The sequence below is a fragment of the Helicoverpa armigera genome, chromosome 20 (assembly GCF_030705265.1).
Source record: "Helicoverpa armigera isolate CAAS_96S chromosome 20, ASM3070526v1, whole genome shotgun sequence".
NCBI classification, from domain to species: domain Eukaryota; kingdom Metazoa; phylum Arthropoda; class Insecta; order Lepidoptera; family Noctuidae; genus Helicoverpa; species Helicoverpa armigera.
In genome coordinates, this window is record NC_087139.1 from 4,581,141 (window position 1) to 4,608,899 (window position 27,759).

The 27,759-nt window shown below is 36.7% G+C and overlaps 4 protein-coding genes across 4 annotated transcripts; 2 read left to right on the forward strand and 2 right to left on the reverse strand.

Moving 5' to 3' along the window:
- Positions 1-7: 7 nt before the first annotated feature.
- LOC135116545 (mitochondrial amidoxime reducing component 2-like) lies at positions 8-6,012 on the reverse strand. Its single transcript, XM_021337956.3, has 8 exons — positions 5,834-6,012; positions 3,673-3,907; positions 3,312-3,456; positions 1,948-2,042; positions 1,506-1,614; positions 887-1,092; positions 639-713; positions 8-228 (listed from the first exon to the last, which is right to left on the reverse strand). The coding sequence occupies exons 1-8, from the start codon at positions 5,844-5,846 to the stop codon at positions 99-101; spliced, it is 1,008 nt and encodes a 335-aa protein (XP_021193631.3). The 5' UTR covers positions 5,847-6,012; the 3' UTR covers positions 8-98.
- Positions 6,013-7,230: 1,218 nt separating this feature from the next.
- Positions 7,231-8,173, forward strand: LOC110378617 (signal recognition particle 14 kDa protein). Its single transcript, XM_021337957.3, has 3 exons — positions 7,231-7,423; positions 7,494-7,566; positions 7,658-8,173. Exons 1-3 carry the CDS (start codon positions 7,400-7,402, stop codon positions 7,882-7,884), a joined length of 324 nt encoding a protein of 107 aa, XP_021193632.2. The 5' UTR covers positions 7,231-7,399; the 3' UTR covers positions 7,885-8,173.
- A 983-nt stretch (positions 8,174-9,156) lies between these two features.
- Positions 9,157-27,127, reverse strand: LOC110378585 (zinc finger FYVE domain-containing protein 26 homolog). Its single transcript, XM_021337920.3, is given in 19 exon segments — positions 9,157-11,170; positions 11,565-11,691; positions 12,041-12,175; positions 12,404-12,701; positions 13,172-13,400; positions 13,768-14,238; positions 14,446-14,696; positions 14,699-14,830; positions 14,833-14,859; positions 15,128-15,264; positions 15,641-15,775; positions 16,057-17,128; positions 17,131-17,140; positions 17,225-17,323; positions 17,397-19,109; positions 24,054-24,175; positions 24,263-25,913; positions 25,994-26,078; positions 26,910-27,127. Coding segments are annotated over 18 exon segments (6,843 nt in total). The 5' UTR covers positions 26,060-26,078; positions 26,910-27,127; the 3' UTR covers positions 9,157-11,002.
- Positions 19,301-23,727, forward strand: LOC135118316 (uncharacterized). Its single transcript, XM_064039949.1, has 5 exons — positions 19,301-19,530; positions 19,980-20,118; positions 20,881-21,022; positions 21,569-21,805; positions 23,540-23,727. Exons 1-5 carry the CDS (start codon positions 19,316-19,318, stop codon positions 23,725-23,727), a joined length of 921 nt encoding a protein of 306 aa, XP_063896019.1. The 5' UTR covers positions 19,301-19,315.
- Positions 27,128-27,759: the final 632 nt, after the last annotated feature.

Below are 27,759 nucleotides of genomic sequence, written 5' to 3' on the forward strand. Positions count from 1 at the left end.
AATCCCGATCGTCAAATTTTATTTAATCTTCCTTGAACTTTATCTTAAAACATTGAGAATTGGCACTGGAGATTAACTTAAAGTATAAAAATGAAAAATTAAGCAGCATAAATTGGATCGTTGACTGAGACTAATCCGCCTGGTCCGCTTCGTAGCGTCATCTGTAATCCCATACGTGGAGCGTTTCCTGCCGCTTTACGCTCAGCTGGGGTCGCCGCTAGACGATACCTAGGACACAAAATCAGCATAATCATTTTGGAATTGTCTCTAACAGCTTTATTGCGGGCAGTGCCCTTGTAGGTTCATAAAGAGGTACTGTCGTTTATGTAGGTACTAGGTATAACACTGCCCCGTTGATAGCAATTGGTGGTCGCCAATGCTTTGTGGGTTTTAGAAAATTTCTCAAAGCAGCCCGGAGTCTGGAAGTTGAAGGCATGTCCAGCCGGCGTAGTTGTAATTCTACATCAGAGGTCATCAGGCGGAATCGTGAAAAGTCATCGTTTGTTAGGGCTGGTAAGGTGATTAAACCTGCAGATCACTCTAGAGAGTTGAGTCCTTAACATTCACATGGGGGTTCTAGCTGGACATATCTATGTAGGTATTCAACTAAAATCTTAAATGTCTAATCGGAAACTTACTTTCTTAAAGTTGTCAGAGGTTCTACTTTGGGGTCACGTATTCCGGTTTCTGGATCGATAGTAGTCAAAAGGCATCTGAAAGTAAAATCACGTATCGTCAAAAAAATAATAATATTTAAGTCTTCGATATCAAAAGCCCGAAATTTATCTACTCTCCTCCCTTATAAGCATTCTTTTTGACTGGTCCACGGACCCAATAAAACACCAAATTTTGAGCGTTTTTTATAAAATAAGATAGAAAATCTTACCTCATACAAGGCTTTATGACTTCAAAAATATTTTCGCCGATTTTGACAAACTTCCAGTTGTCTTCGTCATAGGGCTTAGCACCAGTGAGCAAGAAGTTTGCTCTGAAGTGTTCCGACGTGATGCGAGTGTTCTCCACGCGGCTGTCCAGATCTTCCACCGATGCTTCGTTGATGAGGTGGTAGGATGCCTCGTCTGGGAAAGCACCCTAGAACATTTTTAATTTAGTTCATTATCATCTCGGCCGAAAAACGTCCTTTGTTGGACATGATTTCCAATAGAATTAGTTGGAGTTGGAATATGCAGGTACCTATCCTGATGTAGATATATTTATGCGTCTGTTAATGTGCGGTAGTTAAGAACTTGGGTACTTTTGGGAGTAGTACCCATAAAGTAAGAAAAAACCCTATTACCTATTCAAACTTCACTTTCGTACGATATATTTAGGGTGCTAACTGCTACCATACAACAAACATGATTATTTAAACGTCTTATACCTACCTAGATAGTGCTATGGAGGCCTTCGCGTGCGAGTCCTATTCGCACTTGATTAGTTTTTGTCTCTAGTCAGATATGTAGGTACCTTTAACTTTTCATTTTTATTTTCATGTGATTACTTACCGTATCATTCTTTCCAAATTTGTAGTACTTATCAGCATTGACCACCATTTTACGACAATTTTCAGATGCGTAATAGACTAGGCTGTATTTTTCATTGCGATTAATCAATCTGGAAAAAATATGCATTGATTACAATTCTTGGAATTTATCTTGATTTTAAACTTAGTTATTTTCAGCTCTAGGAACACAAACTTATAATAAGTAGGTAAGTCAACCAGTATTTTGTTTACGATAAGAAGTAATTTTGATAAACTATATATGTATTATCGTCTGCGTCATATACTTGTGTGCTTATTTATAGATTCGCCCGCAGAGTCATGTGAAATCACGTAAAATGCAATGTTAACTTCATCATAATATGTAAAAAAAAATAATGTAGCGTTAATTTCTCTGCGACATTTACAATACTAGTAATGTTAGAAATTGATACAGTCTGACTTACTTAGTGAACCATTCACTGACTTCACGGCCACAGTGGTAGACAGGAACTGGGTCACCCCATACTACAGCTTTAGTACGCTTTTGTGTAGCCACCACCTGAAATTCATATAAAAACAGATTAATAGTTAAATATAACTATAGTTCGGCCGCTCAGAGAATGCGTTTCTGACACATCGCGATTGAACTGACGACGTAACTTTGTAATGGCGTTGCAGTACGATAAAAATATTTTTGCTGGTTGTTTATCGTTTTAACAATTGTTGAGCATTAAAACAACATTATTATATCAATAATAATCAATGAATGTTGTAATTTTGTGCCAAATTGAGTGTCAAATAACTTGGTAAACAATATTTTTCTAAATCTATACTGCGCTATTACAAGGTTATGTCAGCGCTTTATATTTGTAGTGCTGTGCTAAAAATAACAGGCAAGTATCGTAATCTGTTCTGGTTGATGGTTCTTATACAGTAATACTTATAATATAAAATAATACGTTTTGTTTTTCTTTTTAAGAATTTGAAAATAATGGACTATAGGATAACTTTTATGAAATATAAAAATAAAACTATGATCAAACTGAACGCGCGAAAGAAAGTAGCATTTCTATATTTAGGTTGAAAATGGTAACCCCAAATGGCATCATGGGCCGTCATTTTGTGACGCTAAATAGTCATTTGTTGTCGTTTCGTGCGCTAGGAAGATTTTGACCGAGATATCAGGATTGATTCTGTTATTGATAATACCTAATATACACGTAATATACACGTAAGCGAAGATGATGATGAAGACACCACCTCCTCAAGCGAATCGGAGTCTGATTAACATTCTGTACGCACATTCAATCCAATGTACTTACTTTATTGCATAGAAATACAGATTGTAACTTTGTAACAAAGAATAAATAAAACGATTTTATTATATGAATATTACCTTTTTTTGGTTTCCACTTAAATAACTAAAATATAAATTTTAAATGATTCCGCCAATTTAAAACGAAAATAATCTTAAAATAATGCGGCGGTTTATTTTGGGGGAACGGTAACGAACTTAGTGTTATGTTGTGCCCATCACTAGTCCTGACTAACTGATAGGTGTCAGGAACGCATTCTCTGAACGGCCGAACTATAAGAGATTATTTACCTACCTAGCTTACATTTATAAAATACTTATCTATCCCTATTTTTGAAAGACCCTCGACTTAACGATTGTATCTGTCTCATTTTTTCAGTAATCAATAGTAATAAGTCTAGATAAGGTGATAGATAATGTTAGGTAGGTTAGATATAACTACAGCCGAAAACAAAATGTTATCGTAAATACATATCTTGTGTTTTCAGCTTGTCACAACAAATCATAACCTACCTCGGCGAGATTAACGCTAACTGGCTCCATGTTTGCACATTTGAGGGTGAGAACCGAACTCTTGAAAGTAGGTACCACACCAAACAGTTCTGGATAAACTCTGGCTGTTATAAAATTGTTTTTCTCATCGACAACCATCAGTACTCTGTAAATAAATAAAGAAAATGATTACAGTCATGTTATTTTACCTTCTTCCTATATCACCGGCTTCAGTGTTATAGGGAGGACCTATCCAATATCGGCGAATTCGGGTCAAACGTTAAACTGCGAAGTGGGACCTAAGTCTTACGCAAAATTGCTTATTTAAGGCATAGGAGGCTTATTACGTTATATTTGCGGATTCTTATTATTCTTTACCAACCTGTCACGGAGCCAGCCATCTTTCAGCCCCAGAAGAGTGCATTCAGCCTGATTCAACAAAATAGGTGCACATGACTTTATCGGGAACACGCTGAGTGTTTTCAGAACTCCGACTTGCGTCCATGTTTCTGGTAGTTTCGTTGGTTTGTCCTGATAGTTCTGGTAGAGGCGGTACGCGCAGTAAGCGCTTCCCAGCACTCCTGCTGCCGTTATCGAGGCAGTCACATAAGTTGACACTGGAACAAGCATTTGGATAAACATTATCTAACTTGTGCGAGACGTCTCATCTTGTTTTAAATTTAATTTTAGAAGCTTAATCTTATCGACTTCCTCTAAATGCTGATTAAAATGTTATTTTGAGACGATCCATTTTTTCAACAAATAGCCACAGTGTTAGATAACTTTATATTAAAACACTGAAAGTTCTAGAATTGCTAACAACGTCTACTTGTAAAAATAACACCAGCAATATTCATTAATTGATGTCAGCCTATCACCATAAAATAAATAACTGTGATATCGCCCAGCCACTTAGGAGAGAACATTAACAATGAACACACGGTAACTAGGTAACTTTAAATGAAAATATTGTGGGACTAGGATAAGGTTGGACCAATGAATGTACATATAATTTTATAGGTAGGTACATGTGAAAAGGAAATGTCGAAAATTATCGCAGAGTCCTCTTAACGACCCATAAAATACTTGGCATCTAACCACCTATCCACAACCTAGTTTTTTGCTGGGAGGACATTAATTACGTTAGGTATTGTACGGGTATGAAATTACATGTGAGTCCATGGAGCACTAAGCAAGCAACGCAGTTACAAATTGCGCAACCACTATGCGCACTTGCTGTAAGGTCAATGTAAGTCCTCAATATAAATTGTTCGGGGCCAATTCATTTGATAGATCCAGCTGTTTTGCTGTTGTTAAAAACTATCAATTTTATGTAATCCCTACTAATATTATAAATGCGGATGTAGGTAACTCTGTGTGTCTGTCTGTTACGCTTTCACGTCTAAACCACTGAACTGATTTTTTATAAAATTTGGTACAGAGATAGATTTGACCTTGAGAAAGAACATAGGACTTTTAAAGAGTACTCTTGGAAACGCGATATAACTGAACACAACGCGGGCGAAGCCGCGGGCGAAAGCTAGTTGCATATAAATCAGATGGAATTGATTAGGAAGGCAGTAGGTGCAAGTTCTAATTTTAGAATTGATTACGTAATTCGCTTGTTGTGACTAAATTGGTAGATAAGTTAGCTACTTTCTTACGAAATATGTAGATGTAAACAGCTCGATTCATAACCCGTGTTGATAACCTATCAAAAATAAAGTCGGTTGCACTAGTGATTCTTAATTGTAAATATAGTTTAACAAAGTATGTTTATGGCATTATATGGCAATATCAAGCTTTTAGACACTCGAGTAATAGTAATTAATAAAGTAGGTAGGTACCTACTTATATCACCTGCAATTATTTAAGTACACAACCTCTTAGTTTTATGACGGGAAACGCATTTTGAATACAAATAATAAAAAATACGAAATTTCATCAAATTCGGTATTTATAGGACCTAGGATTTGTATGACTACAAATTATAAGCGCTAATGCGATACAGCCGGCGATAGATCTGCTTAAAAGTTGTATAAAATTACGGTTGATTGATTCTTTGATCTGAAGATTTTACCTATCACGCAGCTATTTTTACCCGGGTGCGGAATGTAGTTCCGGACGAGCGGAAAACTTTGGAAAACGACTAGTTTACCATACGACTTATGTACATTGAGTTGTTATTGCTACCTAGATAGTGTTAATTTAGTTAGCTAACAATCACCTTAGTTCCCAGTTCCTATGCCTAAACGCGTAAAATATTTTAACGAACGATTAGTTAACACCTTAATTACCTACCTATGAAAATCAATGTAAGAATATTATTTCGAGGGACACATTACAGAGAGAAAGGTACAGTCCGTATACTCTTTTAACTCGTAAACACACACGTACTCGAAAGATATACAGTGTAAATATTTATTTTTATTATACCTAGCTGATCTTAAAATGAACTGGAAACTAGTTATTTCTGATACACACCGTACCTAAGCTATATTAAATTAACTGATATTATTTAAATGTTGTTTATATCTTCTTACCATTACTGGACATCTTAATTGAAATATGAATGGAAAATTCGGGTGTCACACGATGTTCTCAATGAAATACTGTCTGGCGAGGCCGCGCTTTGCAATGTTACTGTTAGTAGGTACTATTGTAGTAAAGATAATACTCATGAATGCAGTCTCGAGTGTGGCGTCTGCGTTCGGCGTTGCCTATTTATGTTTACGATGATGAGATTAGAATATGTTAGGTATATTTGCTGTCAGTCAATTTTATCTATTATCCGACTACGGAAAAATGGGCAACAGAGTGTTATGCTAATAATATATTTTGACCGACCATAAATCTTAAAGCGGTTGATCCGTGTATGCAGGATGGGTCACATCATGGTAAACTCACTCCTGCCTTAAAGAGCAGTAGGTAAGTACCTGTAAGCTGTGGATTCTTTATCTTCGGCGAGTTTTACGAATCTAGTTATTCGTATATTTAAGAGCCTGACAACTACTCGTAGGTGTACCAATGGTTCGACCGTAGGTAATAGTAGTCGCTTCAAGCGGGTAGTTACCTACGTACATATTTGACCATCACGCATGATAAATGTAAAGTAGAATCTCCGGAACTACTGCCACCAATTACCAATTTTTTAACAGTGGCTAGTATGTGTTGTATTTGTTTTTTTCGTAAAGTTTTATATATTTACAGGCTTCATTATTTGTAATATAATTCATACCGTAAAGCCTCACAAACGTAAGTACATTACTAAACTGCTGCTCAAAGACCGGACCTCATAATTGTTTTTTAATCTTGTATCTTTTATTGGATTTTCGAGAGGTTTTCTTGTTTGAGACTAGATTGTGGCACGCCAGGATGATCATTCCATTTTTTGATAATATTGAAATAATCTTTAATTTGTTTCAAAAGTAAATTATAGTCTGTTTTTTAATCTCGTAGACTAAATTGACACTTGCAAAATGTCAAACTTTCTAATAATTTTGCTAGCTCTGTGGTGCAGTGTTGTACTTACGATACCGGTTCGTTGAATCGTAACTTTTTACAATAAGTCATCCTGAAGTAATGGGCTTATCCTTGATGATTACGCATGGCTTTGCGTGGTCCGATATCCCTGGCAGTTTGTAGCACGTCGTACAGCCATGTGTACGTACGTGAATTTTAAATATAAAACTTTGAATGAATATTAAATTCGTCTATTATAGATAAAAAGTTACGATTCAACGAACCGGTATCGTAAGTACAACACTGCACCACAGAGCTAGCAAAATTATTAGAAAGTTTGACATTTTGCAAGTGTCAATTTAGTCTACGAGATTAAAAAACAGACTATAGTCGAATCGGGGTTCAGAGTCAAGTCCGTACATGGCAATCACAAGTAACGTGTTTCAATTTTGTTCACAATGGTAACATTAAAAAGAAACGTCAAAACTGTCTTGTCTTGTCAACGTGTCCCGTTCTCGTCGTATCGTACGAGTCAAATGGATCAAATAATTTATTCGTAAAATGTGCTACTCGTACCTCAGATAAAAGTTCACAATTACAAAAAGATAACATATGTTACTAAACAACTCTGAAATATATCTGTAAACATGGTTCTACTGGGTAATGATGAGGTAAGCATTTATTCACCTGCAATATTTTTCGCACATTTGAACTATCTCAAAGCGAACATTTTGGTTACAGTTTCTTGCAGAGCTGACAAAATTGTTTCAAAAAGCAAGAGCCTCGGGATCTGTTACAATGACTATGAAAAGATGTAAGTGTTCTAAGATGTCTTGAGTGATAAAACATGTATTAAAATAATGTTGGTATTGAGTGGTTATTCATTATCTTTTACTATTTTCTAGATGATGGTCGCACTAAGCCAGAACCTCGTGATGGAAAGCCGGTAGTGAAAAATCCAGAATACAAATGTTTGGTGCGGGCACAATCAAGGAGTAAAAAGATATCAACAGTAGTAGAGCAACGAGACGTGGAGATATTCAGTACAGCGTATTCTAATTTACTGAAAACAAGCGTGAATGGGTTAAAACGTTTAAAAAAGCAAAAGAAAAAGGCTATGGCTACGCAGTAAGCATGAGATGAAGCAGACAATGTGTCAAGACTGAAATTAAGTGCGCAATATAGTGTTATGAACAAAATGTGAAGTTGCTATTTAATACACCACCGTGATATCCTAGCGCGTAGGATGAGGTCCATTGAAGTGCGCTCTTCTCTCTGCCGAGATGTGAAGAGTTGGTCTTGCCTGCAATTGCTAGTGATGCAGTCGCAGCTAAGTCATTGACCATCTGTCCAATGCACCCGATTTTAATATCTTTTAATACTTTGTGTTACATTCTGCCAATAAAGTTATATCAGCAGTACTTATTGTATTATTATTTATACAGAAATGTACAAGGTGAACAAATTAAAAATATAGGGAGTTATATAAAAACTTTATTTAGAATATGAATATTGAAGATTATGAGTTAACAATTACACTGATATCACATTATGAGACCAATACATTTTGTAAATAATACAATCAAAATAATATCAATTTCTTTTAAATATTATAATTTGATACAAGTGAATCAATTTTTAATTTTAACGAAATATAATAGTTATTTATTTCAATTTTACTTCAATACATAGTTATAGACAAAACTGAACACTTTGAAAATAAATAATACTGGTTACAAATTATACATGCAATAATGATCAAATAAATAAAGGAGATTGGGCAAGAATGTATGAAGTCTGGTCCAAATGTCCACCACGAACGAGACCTATATAATTAAATAGTCCACTTAATTTAGAGTAACTTTTACTAAGAAAGTAAAAAAAAACAATGCAAAAAAAAAAGTTATAGCCAAAAATGTATTCTAATTTTCGGTAGTTTTTGTATGCTATCATTATATTTTTTTATTTTATTCCACTTCCATTTCCGCACTTTATCTAAAACTAAGATGAGTAAGACACATTTGCATATAAACAGCCAATATTTTTGCCCGATGGATGTAAGAATCACTAACCAATTGAGGCGCCAGAAGTGCTTGAATATACTCAGCGGTTCCTGGTTCCAGCGGTAACTGGTGGTGTCTTCTCTTTAATAATAAACAATTCTATTTTGTCAGAAGTTGCAGAAAGTACGAAAATCGAACATCACGAAAAGTAATTGAAAAAATGAAATTGAAAAAATCTGTAAAATGTTGTATTTGATTTTGCTATATCCTTTTTCTGGCATTATATTTTTTTTTACTTTCATAACAAAAAATGTTCTACATTTAACGGGCTATCTAGCCATATAGGTCTCGTTCGTGGTGGACATTTGGACCGGAATCGCCCATTGTCCTTTAATTTGTTAATAATTATACAATGCAATAAACAAATTGTCATTTGCATATCGTCAACTATCACATACATATAAAAATGCATCTTTATTGCACCAAGTCAAAGAGTTATTACTACACAATACACTATCAAATTATTGTTTCTTCTATGTTTATTAACCTTAATGTGTTTGATTAATTAACTGTAAAAAGATAACATACAATAACAGGCACACATACTTTTAACAAATGCTTTATTTAGCTGCAAAATTTAATTTTATAGCCATAATCCATATACCTATGTCTTGAGAAATTTTATGTCCAATCCCATATTTTAAATTATAGGCTCCTTATAAAATACAAGCACCTACATTGAATACCCAAATATTACAATTCATTACATGATAATGTTATTTTAATGTATGTATGTACCAACAATAAAACGAGGTTACCAAAATGTTTTGACTGTCATACATTATTTACGTAAAAACAATGCTTCAATCTGGCCAATGACTGTCCATTTATTTATACAGTACAAAATTATATTATCGAGTCAATTCATCTGTATTTCATAAACTATATTTTTTCTTAATTATTTTGATTCAACATAAATTCTTTAAAATATTTTTATTTACATTTATGATAGGTAACAGGAGAGTTATGCTCATCAGTAGCGGCGTAAGGGGGGGGCGGAGGGGGCGGTCCGCCCCGGGTGCCACATCTCGGGGGGTGTCATCTCGGTCGGCACATACCTGCATGACCAGGTTGGCGCGGGCAGATGGGACAAGTCACTAAGGGTGCTATTCTAATCTGCCTAGGTTCACTACCATTTACTGCGCGATATTCAAATTTTAAACAAAACTACAACAATGCATGTGCGAGACATCGAGGCGGTCACCCCTCAGTCCGACTGTCACCCTTCTCTTGTATTTTGCTTTTATCTGATTACTTACGAAATTAATTCCTCAAAGTTAGAAAAAAAAATTCGCTCGCTTCGCTCGCGGATTTCTCTCATTTCTAGTTTGTTCCGCGCTTACTTTTTGAATCCTCAATCTAGCAAAAAGTTAAAGCACCGAAGTAGCAAAAACAACTGAGGCTCGCTTCAATCACGGTTTCTTTTAATTTGTACTTAATTCTGAGTCAAATTAGAGAGTCCTCAAAAATAACAATAAAATAATTCATTTTACTGTGAATATTTCTAAGTTATTTAGGCGCTATTTGTAAGCGGAGGTGGAGGACTTTTGTGTCCCAAATATCAAAAAATTTTGAGCTCGCGACGCTCGCAGCTGCTTTCAGTCGTTTTTTTTTTCAAACTTTTTTGAGTACTTTCGTGTTCCAAAACTCAAAAATTTCGCGCTCGCTGCGCTCGCGCCGTATACTTTGTGGTGCTTTTCTCTGATTTAATTCTGCGTCCCAAATATCAAAAATTTCGCGCTCGCTGCGCTCGCGCCTTCTTCACTTGTCAAACTTGTCTGGGTACTTTTGTGTTCATTCTGTATGACTTTTTTTACTACGTAATTATATTTTGTAGTTTTTTTTTTTGGGGTGGGGGGGGTGCTCAATAAGTAGTCGTCCGCCCCGGGTGCCATCCAATGCTACGCCGCCACTGATGCTCATTTTCACCAACACCGCCGACAGAATAAGATTATTAAATAAAAAATAGTAAAACTAGCGTCTAGCCCTTTAAAGATTCGTTCGAAACAATTTTGTCACCTAACCTTTAGGCAGGTAAGTGATGGTAAAACAGAAACTAACTAAAGGACATGTCTGTTGTATCCACTACGTGTCATTTAAAGGGGTTTCGTCAAAAAAGGAGGTAGCTACAGTCTATGAAAATGGGCATCACTAATTTTGACATAGGGGCATAGGAACTCCTTGATGCTATAGTACGTTTTTAGAGGTGAGTCGTTTCAGGCAAGCGTTCCTGACTTGATCGTTGCCGAGTCGTTCCGCCTCTTGCAATACGCGACGGAGATCATTCGTGCGGTCGTTCCGCGCGGCTAATATATACGCGCTACTTACGTTACGGCAGACTAGGTAACATGATATCTGGAAAAAATTAGATTTAAGTTAAATAGAGTTTTGGTGTATGGTAAGGTAAATTGCATCATATGTATTTAACTGATCATATTTTAAAATTTATTTTGGAAACGAAAAAAATATAATATGTTTTGAAGTGTTGTACCTACTGAATCGTCAAGTCATATTTCTAATACTAGGTACCTATATAGAGGAAACTTTAAACCCAAAAAACGAGGAGTGGTACTAAAAGTTAATAATATTACAGATAACTTTAAAAAAATAAGGCGATACGGTAGGAACTAATTAATTATTAAATCGCAACATTACCTACATACCAAACTTATAACAAGCTAGCAGCATACAGATTTCTTATCACAAAAGGTTACCTAGTTCATAATACATAATGAATGTAGTATCTAACCTTTATAGTAACGCTGTGTATATCGGCTATGAGTATCTCAGCTTGTTCGTCGTACAGCTGCCCGCGGGACTCGCATCGGGACACCACTGCGCTCACTCCGGACTCCAGTACTTGGTCGCTCATTAGACTGGAAAAAAAATATTTATAGGTATCTTATTACCTACTAATATTTTACATGTGAAAGAAATTGTCTATCTTTTGTCACTTCTACACCAAAACTACTTATCATCTGCCTAGCCTTTTCCCATGAATGTTAAGGTCAACTATATCACACAAAAATTATTTAACTGATTTATATGAAATATAGTACACAGAAAGTCCAGAACCTGAGAAAGGACATGTGCTTATCCTGGTGGGGAAGTAGTACCCTTCCAGTAGTTTTGCGGCCACAACCGCCGGCAACGGCTTGTTTCATATAAAACAAATATTAAGTCAATATAAGAGAACTAAATCCTATAAAAAGTGGTATATCTTACCTAGCTGCAGTTTCCTTAGACGCTCGTATGCATTTAGCTAAAGTCTTGACTTCTATGAACCTATCGGAGTTCACCAGAAACCTTGCTACGTGGATGTAAATGTTCATCGAGTCCAGCTTATGTTCCGTTATGATTCTGAAAGGAAATAGACAATTAACAAAGGTTGAGAACTGCAAAGTAGAGCATTATTCATTGTCAAACTGTTATGGACATTATCCTCATTGATATAGAATCTAAAATCATTAAAAGCCACATGTGCTGGTGACTTGTAAAGTTGGCATATTAGAAAAATAAAATATAAAAAACGTATATTTACGAATTATTTTATATGTTATGAATATAAAGAAGTAGGTACAGACTCACTTGATAGCCAACTCATAACCAACTTCAATGGAAGGCCCACTCGCTAACACGACAGCTACAAGCCTTATTTTATCTGTATTAGACCCAAACAGCGTCAGAGGTCGTATATCAGACGTTTCAGACTCCTTTCTATTCTGTATAGGAATGGCCTCATTGAGAACTCTTTCAGTCAGTCTGCCGCTGGCTTCACATGATGCTAGGTATTTAGCGAGCTCGATCTGACGAGTTATGGTCGTGATTAAATTGTCTATGGTAGCCTTGTCTAGGTTGAAGTGGAAGGATCGGGCATCACTCGTTTCTGAAAAAATATGGTAAGTTCTGTTTTAGTATGGAATAGTTGGGTTATTTATTTTTGTCCATGTTCCTATTTTCTGATTATTTACTGTTTAACATATGGAGCAGCCGTATTTTGGTTAAGTAGGTACTAATTGCAAACTTGCTTAGAATTTTCTATTTTCTAAGAGACCAAACTCGATGATGATCTAGCAGATCTATCAATAGGTACTAATGTTCCCACGGTTTGGTCTGAGTCTCGACGGTACTTATCAGACCATCTGTCTCCACACAAAATGCCATTTTACCGCAAAAAGATCAGAATACTAATGATCATGAATACTAATGATCCCGCGGTAAGGCCAGCGTACAGAAGGAACTCATCAGACCATCTCCACACAAAATGCCATTTACCGCAAAAAGTTTTACCCACTCACTTTCGAATTTAGAACACATGTAAGTCAGGTTTAAAAAAAGAACAACAGAGCTACATACTAGTAGGCGCAGGAACTAGTAACGCTAGATGGTGCAAGGCGGCCGCTAGATGGTGCTGCCTCGCATGCAGGGCGGCGTGCGGCGCGGCGGCTTGCGGCGCGGGCCGCGCGTACAGCAGCGCGCACGTGGCGGCCGCGCGGGCGTGCTGCCCGCTGCCGCATTGGACGGCGTATAGCGCTTCTAGGCGTTTCGACATCTCTAGTGTGCGGCAGATGTGCATTATGTATTCCTGTGGGATTTGAGTTGAATTATAGTTAGTTCTTGTATTAAAATGATAATGTTGGGAACTCAATTTAGAGCTTGCTAGCTGTTGGACATTGTATTGAATACCACAACAACAAAAGTATATATTTATTTCTGGCAGTACCTACGTATATATTTTTTAAATACCGCTCAATCCTTCTCCATATGAAAGGAGGCCTGTACCCAGCAATGCGACAATAATTTTAAGTGGTCTTGACTTTTGTTGATTTTCGACTTCAAAAAATTGTTAATCCTTGAAACTTGAATTATTCGACTGCTTAAGTAGCAATCGAATACTTCAAGTTTTAAATGTATTTATAATACAAATAAATAATTATCAAAATTGCACTTACCGCCCACATATCCAGCGTGCTATCAATATCAGTCATGGCCTTTAACAAATCATTAACCTTATCCTTCTTCAAGCACTCCATATACACCGAATCCGTGAAAGTCTCCTTATCGACCAGATTGTCATAGCAGTACTTTATCACCTCACTCAAATTACTATGCTTCATATAAAACGCTATATTCGCCGTATGGGACCCATAGTTTGTCAAGTAATACACACATTCCTTATAAAAGAATGGATCCAGTCTTTTAAGTTGGTGGTCTATTTTAGGCTCATTATGGTTATTATTTCTTCTTAATAGACCTTGGGCTAGACTTTTTTTGGGAGGTAATGTGGCAGTCTGGAAGTCGCTATAGTCGCCCTGTTTGATTTTCTTGACGCTGGCTAATGTGTGCATAATGTTTAGAGCTGGTTCGCTGAGTTGAATCTTCTTTTTGTTGGTGTTTAGTGTCGTTAGTTTCTCGTTTGTGGTCTGGGAATAAGATTATTGTTGGTTTAAGACAATTATTGGTAATTTGAAAAAAAAAAAAAAAAAAGTTTTGAAATCGGATGAGTTATATACCTACAAGAGCTTCTATAATAAAATGCCTTATACAGGGTTAAATTTATCGATCTTGAGGTTTAAAAATGGTTAATTTTTTGATGTTATGTATATTCTATCTTTAGAGAATTCACTCACCTTTATAGTTTCAGCTCTATTCAGCAACTGTTGGTTAACAGGATAGTTCATATCTTCCAGCATGGATATAATCTCATTCAGCAGCGGCGGGTTGTTCCTAGGCCGTCCATCAGACTGAACACTGGACATGGAACTAGTTCGCTCCGAGTACCTCATACTATGCAATCTTCTATTAATAAACTGAGATTCCGAAGCTTCTCGACCAAATTCGCAGTCTTCTGTGACCTCGGCACAGACGTTTAAGGCGTTTTGAAGCAATGTGCGAATTTTTCTCTGGCCTGTTTGAAACAGCCAGCTTTAAGGCACGCTTTGCCCCAAGCGGCTAGCACGCTGTTTCGGGCGAGACCTGATTTCGTTGCAATTTCTAGTGCTAACTCCCATTTTCTGCTTCGAGTAGAGATCTTACTATTTGACCTGAAATAAGATTTTGCAGATGAAAATACTGTGTTTTACAGCGGAAGCATTTGGAAGGTCTAGTTTGTTTGCGTAGCTCTTATGGCTCTTAGAAAATTTAAAATTTCTAAGTTGTGTATCTGTTGTATATCTTTATGAAAATGTATGTATCTTTATAAAATCGGCAGCAAAATCCATAAACACTTTTTTAGAAAGCAGCATTTACATTGATTTTCTTAACAGTACAACATATCCATGAGGAATTTAACTAAATAAGGAAGGTACATACTAGGATGTGCGCCATGATGCGGCACGAGGTGTTGAGCCTGATGCGTGACGAGGGTGGCCATAGCGTCCGCGTGGGCTAAGCAGCGAGCTGCGTGAAGTGCGCCTGTTTCTGCCACCACTGCTCGACCGCCTGACATACTGAAACGACATCATGTAATAAGAGCAGGCACATGTATGGCGGAACTCGTTGAAGCGCGTATTTGACTGTCAAACTTAGGTAATATTATGTCGTCATTGTTGTCACCAACATCGATCGAACGAACATCCAATATAACAAATATTGTACTTATGTTAATCCATGAGAAAACAAAAATAAACGAACGGCAAAATAAACATAACTGCATCAACTAGACACAGATTTCAAAATCGATGCAATAAAAAATATTTATTTTTTGAAGTCGGTTTTTATTTGAAAAACACAAAACACTACTTACCTAATCTCGCTTTGTTCCATCACGGATGAACTATACTCATTACCAAGTATGTACCTAAATACTTTTGTCTATGTACTCACACAGCATCTTGAGGAGTCCTGGAGTACAGTTCAGCTGCTGCTAGGAGCAGCGAGCGTCGCGCACGGACTAGTAGACGCGCGTCGCCGCCGTGAGACAACTCGCGAGCTACCTCGTCACTGCGGTCTAACAGGAACCTGTAATTCAATAAAATATTGTGTAGAGCTGTAAAGATAGAAATATAAAAGCTTATATTACTTTTGATCATATCAGCTTGTAATGGGAAACAGTTAAATATTCGATTTTTAAACCAACATCCCAAAAAGGAGTAGGTTCTCAATTAGGAGGTTTGAATTTTTTTTTTGTTCGCTAGCCTCTCGATAGCAATTTACTTGACTGAAAGAGGAGTAAAAGGTCATAGCAATTTTGAGAACAAGACTCGATTCTTACACAGAGAAACAAAGGAACGTAAACTCACCTAGGATAGTCCAAATTAATAGAATGCATCTTCATAATAGACAAGCACAGCGTGACATTAGGTGTGAACTCGTAGCTAAACTCCGTTCGAACCGCATCGTTCTTATTAGCATTGGTAGACAGACACCAATCCATGCACGTAACCCCACTACCGGCCGAGTCAGAGTTACTACTCATCATCATATCATGCTCAGAATTGGCCTTTCTATTCATCGTTTGAGTATAACAGTCGTCACAAACTCGGAATTTGACCCCGCTCGGGTACGTAGGGACTTGCATCCTATGTCGGGAGCAAGCGTGGCATACAAGCCGACCGCATCGCCGACAGTGATGTCTGCGAATGATCATGGAAAACATCGATGTATGACAGAGCATGCATCGATCAGTCGAGTAGTCCTCAGCCCATTGCTCTTTGCTTGGAACCTGTTCAGGCATCGTAAAAGGCATATTTGCAGCCTCGAGGGTGATAGAATCTATCGACTGTAGTAAAGAGTCGTCTGATGGCTTTGGAGGTACAGGACAAAGGTTACGTGGATTCCTCATATCTAGAGCCTTTTCGGCATAAAATCTCAGTAAGGCATCGACAGCATTCCGAGATATGACTAAACTCTCAATCGATTTTATATTGTAGTACAGGTTGTCGCCACTCGGGTCCTTTTTCAGGCTTGGGGATATCTTGTTTATTATGTTAGCGAGCATATCCAATTTCCCGTTCATTAGGAACTGTTCAATCATGAGTAAAGGAGACTCAATTAGGTCCCAAAACATGTGTCGACAGTTCGGATCGATTTCGAGCATAATTTGGAGTCCTATTTTGATGTTTTCGAATGACTTCCAGTCGAAAGAGTTTTCTGATATGAAGTCTACACAAACTTGGAGTATTTCGACGTTCCGTACTTTGGACATCTCGTCTTGAATGAGGTCCATAGCTTGAGATGTTGGTAGTCTCAGTAGAAGTTGGTGGACGAGTTCTGGAGTGGCTTGGTTTGTGTATTCAAACATTTGGCGCAAGAGATTCATTACTATTAAATTCTTCATGTTTTCGGACACCTCGTGTGCATCTGCCCACTCAGACATAATTTAAACTGGAAGCAAAATATTTTTCCATATAAGTTTAAGTAAATAGACATTTTAGGGAATAATTGAACGAAAAACAAACATGAGTTCACCTGTTGACTATCCATGAGGACTTCGATAACGCTCTCCGGATTTTCAATGGATCTTTCGTAAATAGTGTACCAGTGGTTCGTTCCCATTATTGCCGCTATCTGTAATTAATATCTAATTACTTTAGTAATATATTCAAATAAAATACTCATTTTTGATAAATATACACCGTACCTGATCATACAAAGGTATCTTGACTATCCAATCTGAACATTTCTCATACAACCCCTCATCTAAAGCGTCTTGGTTCAGCAGAAAACGGAGATAGTCCAAAACTTCGAGAGCACCATCCGCTGGCCAAACGCTTAAGTTGTTCAAAATTAAATCCACCTTCAGCTCCGGACACTTCAAGTATTGGCAATACTTCCAATTGTTAGGAATCTTTGGGTTCGTAGCCAATTTGAGAAGAATCAAATCCCTCAGATTAGACAAATTCGCGCTACACATTAATTGACGCTCCGAAAGCGAGTCTATGATATTGAGACATTTGAGAATCTTCCCCGACTCCAACAATTGTGGCATGAAGAGGAATAGCTTGTCTAAGTCAACCGTAGTGTGAAGGGACGCCAAATACTTGTTGTTACCAAACAAATCCTTCGTGCAGTTGAACCGATCCAACTCCATATAGTTGTTCAAGCATTTCGTACGAGCGTCCATACTTTGCTGTAAGCTATTTTCGTTGGGAGACGTATGGATTTTTTTTATAATATGAGCTAAGACCCAATTATGTAATACAACATAGGTAAGGCACTGCGTATCGGGGGCACGAGGTAATGGAGCAAAATTGGTGACGGGATCCAAAAACAGATTTTCTTCCGGATTCTTATAATCGTACACAGCATGAAGTAAATTATTGAAATTAACTTCGCTGGCCTCTTTAGGAGGCCCAGCTAATGTGATTGAAGGACAGAAGTTTAGTATTAGTTTCGGTATCAGATTTACATTTAGCTTTTTACAGATGGGTTCCAAATTGGTGACCGGAATCTCTTTATTGTTTATCATGTTCCCGAATATGTCATGTAGCTGTCGTTCGAGGACTGCGAAATAGGGCACGTCGGAGCCACTGTCTATAGACCTATTATCTTCCTGCTCCAACTGGGACACAGTTTTGCAGTAAATGTAACACATTCGTAGATAAGGTATTCTTGCTTTCTTGCTCCCTTGGCGAGACACCTCACTGATGTTACACAAGTCTTTGTCAGAAGCAGCGACTACGTTCATATAGATCTGATGATATTTCTGCAGCAGGCTGTGGTCTAGCTCAACAGACTCATTTGGAGTCACCACCTCTATCAGGTCTTCACAAGACTGTCTTAACTCCTTAGAAAGCTGGTTTAATTTACAAAACTCTTTATGCTTTATTGGAATTCTGCAGTCTGTTATCAGTCCACAGATATTGTCGATAAAGTTAAATGACTTTTCTGTGTTCCCAAATATTTCGAATGTGACACTAGCTATGTCTTCCACAAAGCGTATGTAGTTGGTTTTCTTAACTGCTGCAATATCTGTGCAGCTCCTAACTTCGGCAAGTTTCCTCTCTACAACATTTATAAGGCCATACGTGATCTCCCTGTTTAGGCCACTACTAAGCAATATGTCAACAGCGTTGATGAAAGGAGCGTTTTGATGGTTATATAGTTGCAAGTGCGGATGGCGGGCTCCTAACTCTATAATGTCGAAGGAATTCGGAGCTCGATTCGAAGCCAGAAACCCTTCTACTAGGCCCATAACTTCAGTAGACACGACAGATAACGCTGAAAGTTCTTTGGTCGGGTAGCGAGTATCATCTCTATAGTAAATTATGTTTTTGATCTTAGCTATTAAATTACGGAGGTGCTCTGTAAATGTTACTTCTGTAGCAATTTCGGAGTCCGCCAAGTCGAACATCTGCAAATAAATAATACAATAAATAAGATGTTTACTTAATTCTTAATCATTTGAAGTAGGTAAGTCAACCTTTTTATTCGACAAAAAAAAGTTTATGTGGAATGATTTTAAAAAAAGTAATTTAGAGATGTCAGCTGTCAAAAAGTTGTAAATATTATTACAAATACGTAAACTTGACCACGTAAATGTTGTATTATTAAGTAAAAATGCTTTGGTTAATTGCATTAGGGCTGAGTAATATACTGCTAATACATATAAACGGTTTTCTTATGCAAGACACATTCAACGTATTGCTGAAAGACAACAAGAAATACAAGGTGGATCTCGTCATCACAGCGGATGATATCGAGATGATACACAAAAAAGAATTAAAACCGTTCAAATTAGAGAAAGAGGCGGGGAAATTCAGAGAAATATATAAGTAAACTGTTTTTATATACTTGTTCATCATCATCATATCGGAAAATTGCCGTCCACTGTTGAACGTAGGCCTTCCTCAACGAACGCCAACCGGTTATGACGGATGGTTGACGTTGTGTCATATTGTGTTCAATGAAGTGGACAATTTTGGTGTTGCAATTGGAAAACTGGGTCGCCTATCTATTTAACTAAGAAGTTCATGAGTAGCAAACTTATGCATCATTCTATCTGCATTATCTCCCGAGCCTTTTCCCAACTATGTTGGGGTCGGCTTCCAGTCTCACCAGATGCAGCTAAGTACCAGTATTTTACAAGGAGCGACTGCCTATCTGACCTCGTCAACCCAATTACCCGGGCAACCCAATACCCCTTGGTAAGACTGGTGTCTGACTATGAACATAATTTTATTATCTACTCCATGGTTAATACAATCTCCTACATTAATTTTAGAATGGCGAGAAAGGCACATTACAAATATGCGCCAAAAATAAAACCAAAAACTACCGAAACATCTTTCGAAGCAGCCATCTTGCCGATTATAGTGGTGAAGAGCAAACAGAACACTGTCTTGACCACCTATATAGGAACAGTAAGTATCTAAATGACGTCGAAGTTATTCAAAAGAAATTTGGGAGAAGCGCTCCTATTATGGCATGATCAAGATACAGGCAAATTGTTAATCTAAACTAAAATCATAGAGAAGATCTCTTATGTTTTGTTTGCTTTTAGGGTGAATTCCCCGAAACCAATTTGAAAATTATTTATCTATTCTGAATAGTGACATTAGCTTGGTCTATTTCATCAGGGTATGGGAAAGTTTCCCTGGGAGCTGAGGGAACGTCATTTGACTTACTACAGTCGACTCAAATCAACCTACTTTTGTTTATATTTATCCAACATTTTAAAAAAGAATCGTATTTTCTTTACAGCCGAGCCAGTCTTTGTATTTTGCATGTCCAGGTGTTAGTTTGGCACCAACGGTCGCATGAACCAGTTATGCGTAAACTGCCTTTCTCTATACAGTGAATAAAGCAAACATTGTATTCATCTTTATAGTAAATATTTTTTTAATATCACAGGTCTTTATTTATCTCTTTTAAATTAATTGGTATTCAAAGAATGCCCCAGTCTACTGATGCGTTTAATATGCTGCAAAAATATTGTGTAACGGCATGGAATACAAATTTTGATGCATACACTTGTGTTTGATCTAGAACTAAGATGTTGGCAACTTGTTCTTAAGTAGAAGAAGGTAAAAAAGGTTTTATTAAGTCTGAAAGGAAGCATGACTCAGAAGAAAGGATTATGCCTTTATTGTGTGTAAGTTTACGAATGTTATTTTAATTTCTAGCTTCCTGCCACTACAAGCATAAAAAGAGAAATAAAACGTAACTACGAAACTGAATACGACTACGATCAATTAATAAACGAGTATTATGATGAAGCGGACAGCGAATCTCTGTCCGGCAATGCGTATCACATGAGAAACTCAGGTACATTGCACGCTCTCTTTGTAACACTAATAGAAATTAACCAAAGTAAAATGTTCGCACGCTTACGGATAGTTGCACCATTTAACTACAATAACGATGACCGAATCATTTGAAAATGTCAAATCGCCGATTTGATCAATGATAGGTACACGGCTGGTTATGGTTTGGTTTAATGGTGCAACGGGTGCAACTCACCCTTAGAGAGTTTCGTGCACCAAAGTAAAAAAAAAATCGAGTTGCAACGCAAGATTAAACGATACTATTAAATACAACTACGAACGATAATAATTGGATAATCATTATGTCCATACTACTTGAAGCGAATGTTAGTCGGGCTATTCAGAAAATATACAAAAACTTTTTAGATGAGAAGAGAAAACGGGTCGCCGAGTCTATGGGATTGTTCGAAAGAGTTACCGCGGCCCTGGTATATAAAAGGAAGAGAAAACGGGTCGCAGGCGGATTCAATGAATCCTACTACATAGCTGACCACTCTCCAAAATCTTCTTTTTAAACTTTATATAATTCGACCATTTTTATTTTCAGGTTTCGAAGTATCAGAATACGGAACATTTCCCGCGCTAAAGCGAATATTTTTGATAAGCCCCACTACGAACTGCTCAGAAGAAAGGGGCATAGGAATAGAAGCACTGAAGTGCCTGTATGAAGACTACATGGAACAACGTCAGTCGATGAACGAAGTACTAGCGCGGTTTTGGAGTATCTTCGGGGTTTGGATTATTGTCTATCTGGTCATTGCTATACCTCTGTGGTGTACGAGAGGTGAGTCCTTATAAAACCTTCATAATCGGACCTAGGTAATATGAATACTGGATTTTCGGGAAAATTGATGTTCAAGGAAAGTAACGTTTAGGGAAGAGGGCATACTTAGGGCATAATTTTGTAAGGTCATTCGATTCATTGAAACCTGAAGAAGAATTATTTAGTCTTTTTTTTTAATATGCTTTCATTTCCCTCAGGATTTGATGAAACACAGAAACAGCTAGTCTTCTTAGTCTAGTACCTAGGTACATCTATATAAACATGTTTGTTTAGAGTTTATACTTTGTATAATTATCTGAGAACAAGTTGCCTACAATGAAGGAAAAATATCCGATAAACTGTGTTATAGTGCTCACGTAGGTCGTTAGTCCGCAATACTAATTAATTAAACAACTAAGCTTTTAGCTATACCTATAATAAAAGTTAATATGCGTTATTTTGTACATTGATAACGCGTTCACAAACTGATATAAATTAAATATTGTATATCTAGAGACCAGACTGTTTTTACCTTACCTAGGGGTATTGAGTTGCCGGGGTAACTCTTTGAAGAGGTTAGGGTGCATCTATACGGTGCAAGTAGCTTTGCACTCGCGCAGGTTACATGCATTTTAAAAACGTGCGAATCCAGTGACCCGCGCATGTACCAAAAGCAATGTCTTTGTAGGTATGGAGATATGCTTTTTTTGCTAAGGTGCATAGGACATTATTCAAAGCGAGAAAAATGGTTATAATAATACACAATGGGTTCGTTATAAGACGGGATGTTTCTTGATAAATATGGGTCACCATATTTTCTATTTATATTTTTAGCGTGACAATAGAGCGTGAACGGTGAGTAGGTTCGTAATAGGAACTTCCTATTGTAGAGCATGGACAAGGGCACAATAATGGATATATTAAAAAATAACAAAGGAAGTAAATAAGTAACTATACAACAAACACGGTCAAGGATTTCCGACCTATGCGTTATAATTATAACTTTTAAGGAATGGATAGGAAAAAACGTACATACTTTTATTCTAATCATACTATCATTATATTCACGTTCACGCAAATAATTACGAGAAATTTCTGAAAATGTGTATGTATGTTTGTTACTTCTTCATGCGTAAGCGGTTGATTTTGATGAAACTTGGCAATGAATAATTATTTCTTACATGTCAGAATATCGCTATAGACAGGCTTTTAGCCCGGATATAGATAGTAGTTCCCTGGGTTCTGTGTTGAAATTGCGATTAGAATGTATTGGACATAAATTAGGTGTTAAATAAAAACATTGGTCACTGTGACTAATTGGGATAGTTATGACGGTATCATGACGCTTCTATGTAGATCCACTGACTCATTTTACGGCAATGATAAGGGGCGAAGTTACGGGCAGGTTTTAAATTACACATGTGCCATTTGCCGTTGTAGGTACACGAACACGAAAACTGATTCTTTTTATACTAATACCATGTAGAGGATTTTTCTCTTTGCTTGTGCCCTGGGCCTAGAAAAATATGATATGATATGATTGGGGATTTTTTGGTTGCCTGCAGCCTTTTACCTTAAAGATAAAAGGCTACTAAAACACTCAATCGATCTGAAAAATTCTATAAGATATTTTATCTTGATACGTGCACTTTCCACAGGATGTGATCGAAATCTAGAGAAACATCTAGTCACCGATAATACTCGAGTGAAAACTAGTCACATAATCAAATTAACCCTGATCTACTTATTTCGAAGGTTGGTGTTGTTGCTGCCTCCGCTGCAAGTTTTTCAAGCCTCGGCAGACAATAGAGGAAGCCAAGAAATACGTTGTTCTATATCCACCAGGAATATTCAAAACTAAGTCTGGAATAATTTACTATGAGCCCACTGAACGAGAGAGAGAGTGTTACGAAGAGTTTGAGCATTTCATTAAAACTTTGTAGATTACATAACTACCTATATGTAACTTTTTTGCTTTCGTTTTATTACTTATTCTTAATGGTACAGGTTGTCATCCATGATTCTATGTGTAATATTACACGCTAAGGAGTTTGATTGAACTAGATGCTGTTTTGATTAAAAAAAACAATGTTTAGGTCGCCCATTTATCGAGAAAGTCTACAGACTACTTTTTATATGGTGGCGCGAATTTTTTCGCGACGTCATGACGCGGACAAAACGGGACTAACAATAAGAACAGCTTACGTTAGTTCGAGCTTGCTATACATATTTGTATAAAATAAAAGATCGTAAAAAATAAAATACATACCTCTAATATCTGATTAGCTTTGGAGAAGTCATTATGGTAAAGCGCGAGCGCGACAAGACTCGTAGGTTTTGCCAACATTATTGATATGAAGTCTATGCCATTGCCTTTCTTTGATGGATATGCTGGAAAAATAATTGTTTTTTTTTTTTTAATAAACAACTGTGGAATGAACCCAAACTATGGAAACTAATAGCTGATTTACTACTCACTTTCATCTGACACAGTAGAAGCAAACATAACTTGTTCCCCATCGTGTTTAGTGTTCGGATTCTTTCTCCTAGTCTTAGGTTTTTTTCTAAACACCTTCAAGTCCATCTCTCTAGCCTCGTCCTCGCTGCTCTCATCAACTTCTACATAGTCCAAACAGAGCTTCAAAGGCAGTGGACTGGTGTCAGGAGATAACGTCGAAACCAACTGCAGCTTCCATATAGAATGGTTCACTACTTTCACCAACTTCTTCAGCCTCAAAGATACCTCATGCTCGTTATCAACTTCTAATTTCTCCTCCAATTTCTCCAAACACAGTTTTAGAGTGTTCAGCACAAGCTGTGTGGTATAAGAGTTGCACATAAAGCCTGCATTGCTAGTGTTAGGGCTCTTCGAGTTAGCTGTTTGTTTCTTTGCATAAAAGTATGAACAATCTGAATGAGCCCCACAAGGGTTGTCCTGAGTGTGCTCATGACATGAGAAATATTCGTACCTTATGAAGAGACATGAGAAAATGTTTTCAATCACTTCAATACAGCTTTGAAGAGGTTGAATAGACAGAACAAGACGTTTCAACTCATCCAGAGAAGACACAGTGCCCTGACTACCTTCCACACCTTCAGATGAATTCACTATTGTGTCAATTATTTTAGTAATAGCACAGTAACTATTATACGTCATTATGTCCCAGTTTGTTGCACATTTCTCTTGATTTTTATTTGTCATCTTGTTCTTCAAAGATTTCAACTCAGCTATAAAGTCATTGTTTGTATTCAAAAGTCTTGATACTTTATATCTATCTACTTTAGAAAGCCTACATACTTGAGATATAACAGCTAAAGCACTCTGTGCCAATACTTGACTAAATATTGAAGTGGTCATTATTTTACAATTGTTTTCCAAACAAAACTTGATTATAGTCAATTCTCTTTTCACTTCTGTTATATAAAATTGTAGATGGTCATCAGCAGTAGTATAGGTATCCAAAATAGAAAATATATTAGTAAGCTGATGGACCAGAGATGTAAGATCAAATGTTTCAGCACTGTTTGTGAGATCAATGAGCACCATGATTAAAATCTGTTTGGTGAAATTATTAATTTTGAATGTGACATTCTTCATGTCATGAACCTGTTGTTTGTACACCTGGGCAGCTTTGAGCAGCCAGTGTGTTCTGTCCTGGTAACACAGTTCAAGCATGTACTCTGGTGTCAGTTTGAACTCTTTTTGTGGTTCATTCCTTTGCATGAGATCAGCAGTTATATGCAAAAGTTCTGGCTTCTCTTGTGGTATGAGGCTTAGTAAGATCTGCTTTCTATACTGTCTGTAATGTTCCTCAGAAATATGTTGCAGTATCTGACTAACAAATTGGGGCAAGAAAGCATCATTCCATCTAACTAATGATATCAATGTGGTGAGTCTATCCATAGAGTTTGTTTCGGTCAGCTCATATTTCAAGATGTCCAAATATAGAACTTGTATTTTATTGAGATTTGGATCATCTTGGTGAGCATTTTGTTGTATGTAGGATAGTATGCTTGTTGTGGTCACAGGATTGTTCTTTAAGTTTAGTTTCAAAAATTCTATGGTGTCATTGCTAAATTCTTTGCATGGTTTTGATTCTTCTATGTCATAGTAAAGCTGTAAAATTTCCTGGAAAGAAGAATTTGATATATGTTTTTTGACAAAATAATTCACATTAGTAAAATAGGATATTGTATTATCAAACTTACATCATAAACTTCTCCTGTAAGTTGATCAAGGAGTTTTAATTTGTATGTCAGCTCTTCTTCCTTCATGGTGGAGTCTTCTTATTTTCTAAAACAAAAAAAAAACATTTAGCAATTCAGTCTTCTATCAGATCACCGGACTGTTGCCGATTGACATAAAAATATGTAGTGATATAGTCCATATGCATTCTAAACAATTGATCAATTACAGAGGCCTATCTATTTACACTATTGTTTTGTTTAAAAGTATTAAAACAGGTGTCCAAAACAATTGCAATACAAAGATCAACAAACTTTACACCATAAAGCCAGTATTCACAGGAAGACCAAATCTTTCCGTATATTTGATAAAACAAATTGTGTGCCCACAAACTTAGGTAAACAGTTCCTACTTATATAATGAGTACCTTGTTGAGTAAATAAATCATTATTATGCTTTGTTATCTGTGCTTCTGAACTGCAGGTCACAAGTCATTGACATGTCCCATTTAGCTGTTACTATGAGGTAGAGGCCCATAATGCGATTCTTAATTCAATTCAAAACTTTTTCACATTGGAGAAATTGTATACAAAAGATTTTTTTTTTGTACTTCTAAATATTTCTAAGAAAATGCTGTAAGTTTTGAACTTATACATACAAGATGTTTGGTTATATGGTAACTAGTTAATAAGACCAGTGCAATGCAATCAGCAGACAAAGAGTAACAAACGACATCTAGAAATATAAGATTAGGGTAGCTTATTTACCTACCAATTATTCTGATACAACTGTCTCTGTTTTGAATCTATCACGTATTTTGTAACCATTACATCGCTCTACTTCAATTATCAATAAAATATAAATAGCTATCGAGGTTCATTTCAACGTTATGTAAATAAACATAAAAATAAGAACCACAACTAAACATAACAAACATACCTTTCTGTAAACAATCATGCGTGGTTATGCTGGTAAAGACATTATAAAACAATTTTTAATCGAAATAATCACTGAAATATTATTTGCTGCAGCAGAAAAATACTCATAACATTCGAAGTTATTCACGAACTCTGAAAATAACACAAAACCACAAAACACTCAACAAGCTGTTCGACAGTGACATTGTCATTTTTTTGTCAAACCATATGACTGACGTTAGTGACATTTGCAATTTTATTCGTAGAGATGCACCTTAATCATTTTCTTACTAGATTTTTCGCGAAACTGAACCTGATTAGCTTTTTGAATATATCATTTTATCATTTTACAGGCACTAAAGTTGTCAATATCACAACAAAGTAAACAGAGTTCTGAGATGCAGATGAAAAGTTCTTACTTCCTACATGCTTCCTACTCACATACTTTTCAAGCAAAAGGTTAAAGGTTATTGACATTCAGTGATGCCAGATGGGGGGGATTCCCCCCAAAGTTGGGGGTATTTTCTGCCCACGGGGGATTTTTTGGGGGGCAAAATCCTTTGGGGGGATCAGCGGGGGGATTAAAAATTGGCTTGGAGGGAGTTGGAGGATTTTTCGAAAAAGTTTTATGATTGAACGCGAACAAATTACTCACTACTTAATGAACGCACCATAGAACCACGCATAAAAACAACACACACTACCACAATAATGCTGCGTGCGGAGAACGATAAAAAAGCTTTCTCGCAAGTTGCGATTATTAAAGACAAATTGAGAAACAGATTAGCCATCAACACACCCGAATCTATTTTGAGTGTAAGATTTCCAATGCCGGAAGGATGTGTTCATTTTAAAGTAACTTCAAAGATGCT